At 44.8% G+C, this 4,899-nt stretch overlaps 1 protein-coding gene across 1 annotated transcript; it reads left to right on the plus strand.

Moving 5' to 3' along the window:
- The first annotated feature begins 2,878 nt into the window (after window positions 1-2,878).
- On the plus strand, window positions 2,879-4,543 carry LOC107568144 (transcription factor jun-B). The gene has a single exon (XM_016254004.1). The coding sequence runs from the start codon at window positions 3,161-3,163 to the stop codon at window positions 4,091-4,093; it is 933 nt and encodes a 310-aa protein (XP_016109490.1). The 5' UTR covers window positions 2,879-3,160; the 3' UTR covers window positions 4,094-4,543.
- Window positions 4,544-4,899: the final 356 nt, after the last annotated feature.

The raw sequence follows: 4,899 nt of genomic DNA on the forward strand, positions 1-4,899 counted from the left end.
CACGCGCGCGCGCGCGCACACACACACACAGACACAGACACAGACACCCACACGCACGCACACACACACACACATGGGATTTTTCATGGTGCTTCTGCCACTGCTGTGCCAGCGTCCTCATGGCACAGTGCCACACACACACACGCGCGCGCACACACACACACACACACACACGCGCACGCACTGCCCACTCCAGTCAGTGTTACCGTAAATATCCAACCGCTCCTGCAAAACTACCGCAATCCTTCTCAATGTCACAACAGCCTGACAAAGTCACACACTTCTCTAGAAGCACACTAGAAGTAAAAACAGCGAAACTGAATGCAGAAATCAGTCTGTGGACTCACAACGGCTCTTTATAAAGAAATCTGGCTGTTTTACAGAGGAATTTTCGAAACGTTGTGTGGCTCAACTTCACACTGAGCAATCACACTGCATATTAAAATAGAAATGTATTTAAAATGTATAATAATAAATAAAATAATAAACAAATATTTTATAAAATATATAAATACCTTTTTAAATGTTTTATAGCCTATCCAATAAAAATGTGTATTCTATATACATATATATATATAATACACAAATACATTTTTACAAATGTTACTTTATATTCAACAGAAACATTAATTAATATTTAATAATAATAATGTGTATTTATATTAGTATTCATAAATATGAATAAATGATTTATAAAATACATTTTAAAAAGTTATCCTATTTTTAACAAATGCATCGTTTTTATAAATTTATTAAATAAAACGTAACAAAAACTTTCATTAATAATATTATTTTATTAACACATATTATAAGTATTTTTTATCGATTACATAAATACATTTGATAAAATCTACTGTTATATTTAATCATTTAAATAATAATTAAATGCATGCAGAATTTCCTTCTGATAAACCTGTGTGTGATAACTTCAGGGTCAGCTGGTGTCTCCAAAGTAAAACATTCCCTCTTTAATAAAGCAGCTGCCTCAGTTCAGCCTGATCTCATGAAGCTCTCTTTGTCCCGGCGCTCTCAGGGCAGAGCTGCTTTCAGGTGGGTGGAAATGACACCTCACATACTGAACACACACACAGCAGCACAGGTGCGGAGCGGGACGTCAGCCGGACATCTGAACTACCTGAGAAGACCAAAACGGTCAAATAACACTGATTCATGTCAATGTACTGCTGTTGCTGCATGCTTAATATGACTTTCCTACATCAAACAAACTCAAAAGGCCTTAAAGCATCTGACTCCACTTCTCTCCGTGAAAACATGATATTCCCTCAAAGTGACTAGAGTACAAACAACATGCTGCTAAAATTACTGACTGGCCTTATTTACATACTTAAGAATTAAGTCATCATTAATGGCTCACGTTAAAGGTATAGTAATTATGGAGCATCATTATATAGGCTAGGCTAGATTATCATTACATGCAGCATCACTACATCTGAAAAAAGCTCTAGAGCTGCAGTGGTTTGTGAAAGAAAGCCTCTAATTTGATTGCTGAACCTGAATTTTGATTTTAATAACTTATTGACCTGGTTTAGGAGACTGGCGTTTAAGCTAATTATTGACCATTGTTATACTATTGAAAAGGCATTTTCTGTATGCTTACTTCTATTTGGGATTCAGTACGTGCTGTTTTGTCATTGTGTGTGGATTTCTGAACTGCTTGCTTGTTTTAGCAGGGGTTTCTCGTGAGCGTCGAGAACGTGCCTCTGCGTAACAATCCGGATGAAGTGGGCGGGGCAACTCACGCTCCCTCCGAAGAGGAACTCCGCGTCACGATGCCCATATTTGGACTGTAAACTTCCCACAGGAAGCGGGTGTCTGAGGGTCCGTGATGATGAGCAGACCACAGCGACACTGAATGTTTGCAGTCCGTCTCTTTCACTAGCTTGCACATTCAGCAAGATGAAACACAACGGCTAGATTTTGGTCTTCAAATCTGTGTTACCTAATCTGAGGTTTTTAGACAACTGTTTAGGCTATACGACAGAAAAACAATAAAAACGAATACAGCAATTAATAGATCAAATCAACCAAATTTGCTTTGATAGAAAACTCTTGTCGCCATTCTCATAATAATGTCATTTTATCTGTTGCATCTTGTGTTTATGCTAACACGTCCGCGCATCAAAATCATATTAAACCCTAAAAACAGCGGTTCTCAATTGCAGTCCTCTTGTACCACCGCGCTGCGCGTTTCGTGTTTCTCTTATCATTTCAGCTGCATGTTCTATTAAGTGGACATCACATGATAGGCTTCCAGTTCGAAAGGGATCGTATATGTTCCATTCAAAGGGCATTGAAGTGCGCGAGACGTTCATTTAACTTGTATTTATTTATTATGCCAAACTTCGTACTTAGTAAGTTTCGTGTGTGTGTGTGTGTGAATCAGTGAATGAATGTTCCGAAGTGAAGTAAACTTCAACGATTTCCCCTGCTCAGGGAGTAGGGAGCAGTGCGCACTGTGTAGGGAGCATGTCAATCGGAACACAGTTCATGCACGGAGCTCTCTTATAACTAGCTGATGATCTGAATCAGGTGTATTAAATAAGAGAGACGTGCAAAAATATGCATGGGGGAGGAGGGGACTGGAATTGAGAACCTCTGACCCTAAACAACAAAGACATTAAAATACACCCTTTTTATAACTGTATAAAGTCCAGCTATAAGCCTGCCTGATAAATCCAACGTTAGATGCCCTTTCTTTCAAAAGAAAGAATCTTAGGCTCTATTAGAATGCGCCCGTTCGCTGTTCTCGCGCGTCGCCCTCGGGCTTGTTTACTGTCCCAGCAGTTCCCGACAATGACGCGCCGAGGCGTGTGACGCGGACGCCGTCGGGGCGGGAGCTGCTTATAAAAACGAATCGGGATACCGATCCACACGAGCGAACGCAACAGAGCGAATCCAACGAACATCTTTCCCGAAGAGCGCTCTCTTTCAACAGTCATCGAGCGCGTCTCATTGTTGCTGCTGCGTTATTCTTGACATTTTTGGGGACTTTGGTTTGTGTTCAAGACACTCGCGAGGAGCGTCGACACAGAGTGGACGCGGATTCTTTGACTGCGCTGTTTTTGCACGGCTTACACTTGAAATAAAGTGGACGTTGAGCTGTCAGGCACACTATAGGCGAGTTTTCCAGAAGAACTCTATGAGTACAAAAATGGAGCAGCCGTTTTATCACGACGACTCGTTTCTGTTGGGCTACGGTCACCACGACGCGGCACTACACGACTATAAACTCCAGAAACAGAGCATGCACTTGAACCTGACCGAACCCTATCGGAACCTCAAATCGGACCTCTATCAGACCAGCAATGCTGATGTCTGCTCGCTCAAACTGGCCTCGCCGGAGCTGGAGAGGCTCATCATCCAGACCAGCAACGGGGTGCTCACGACGCCCACACCGGGCCAGTATCTCTACGGTCGGGGAATCACTGACGAGCAGGAGGGCTTCGCGGAGGGCTTCGTCAAGGCTCTGGATGATCTTCACAAGATGAACCAGATGCCCCCGCCCAACGTGTCGATTGGAGCCGGCGGTGTGACGACATGCTCGACAACTGCGTCCGTTTTCGGCTCCTCCCTGCAGTCTGAGCCTCCCATTTACACGACGCTCAACGCGTACTGCCCAGCAGCACCCAGCCACCCGTCCACCACCATCAGCTACCTGCCGCCTCACATACAGCAGAGCCAACACCCGGAAAACGCGCACGGGTTCCAGCACTCCGGCATCCTCCCGCAGCGCTTCCTGCCTTTGAAAGAGGAGCCCCAGACCGTTCCCGACATGCACAGCAGCGACGGCTCGCCACCCATGTCCCCGATCAACATGGAGAGCCAGGAACGCATCAAGGCGGAACGCAAGAAACTCCGGAACCGTCTGGCGGCCACCAAATGCCGCAAGCGCAAGCTGGAACGCATCGTCCGGCTGGAGGAGAAAGTGAAGGTTCTCAAGTCTGACAACACCGGGCTGTCCAACACAGCCTCCGTCCTGCGGGACCAGGTGGCCCAACTCAAACAGAAGGTCCTGAGACACGTGAACAGCGGCTGTCAGCTGATGTTGACAAGTAAGATGGAAGCGTTTTAAACGCGGTTGGACTTTCACTATAGCCAACGCAGAAATAACACTGGAAATCGCGTGTGTTCTACGACTGAACGGGACTGGGAACTCGCAGGCTCTCAGATGAGGCGTTTTGGACACGTTCTGGGTTCCGTATAAAACGAGCAAACCCGGAGCCGGAGAGAACGGACTCTGAGCCCCCGGGGCCGGGTGCCAAGAACGAAGTGGAAAGGCCAGTCGCCGACTCCGTATCAATAATGTGTGTGTATTTTTGATGTGTGTGTAAATCATGATCAGCTGTGTATTTGATCATGTAAACGCATCTGATATTGTCGTGCAGCACAACAGTTCCCGAACTCATAAATTATTGTACTAGTCAGGTTGACCCTGACACTATATTAACGATGTCACATGTTTACAATGTCTTTTTTTTTTAATGTGTGCGCTGTTTATTTAAGTAAAGATATTGAAATATAACTTTCGAGTCTATGGCTTTTCATTTGTGTTATATAATATTATATGTTATGTAACTCTAATGCTGACCGTTCCTCGAAGTCCACATGTAGTTCACCCACAAAACGTTCTGAAAACACGAACATTATGAATTATTATGATATTATTTTCACTGCTGCTTGTAGCGTAATCAGCTGTTTTCTGTGGGTTGTGGGTTGATGCGCACTTCCTGCGTCTGCGCATTCACACAAGGGGCACCAGACCTTTCCTACTGACGTCAAGCAGCACATCCATATATGGTCGTTTTTGGTCCTCGTGCGTCACTCCCCGCCCACAGGCCCGGGTGGAGTAGTTTCACCCCTCCAGAATCAGCGGGGCTG

This window comes from Sinocyclocheilus grahami, unplaced genomic scaffold (assembly GCF_001515645.1).
Source record: "Sinocyclocheilus grahami isolate Dianchi unplaced genomic scaffold, SAMN03320097.WGS_v1.1 scaffold1220.1, whole genome shotgun sequence".
Classification (NCBI taxonomy): Eukaryota; Metazoa; Chordata; class Actinopteri; order Cypriniformes; family Cyprinidae; genus Sinocyclocheilus; species Sinocyclocheilus grahami.

Coding starts and splice junctions, on each gene's coding strand:
- LOC107568144 (XM_016254004.1), top strand. CDS start 3,161: ATGAGTACAAAAATGGAGCAGCCGTTTTATCACGACGACTCGTTTCTG.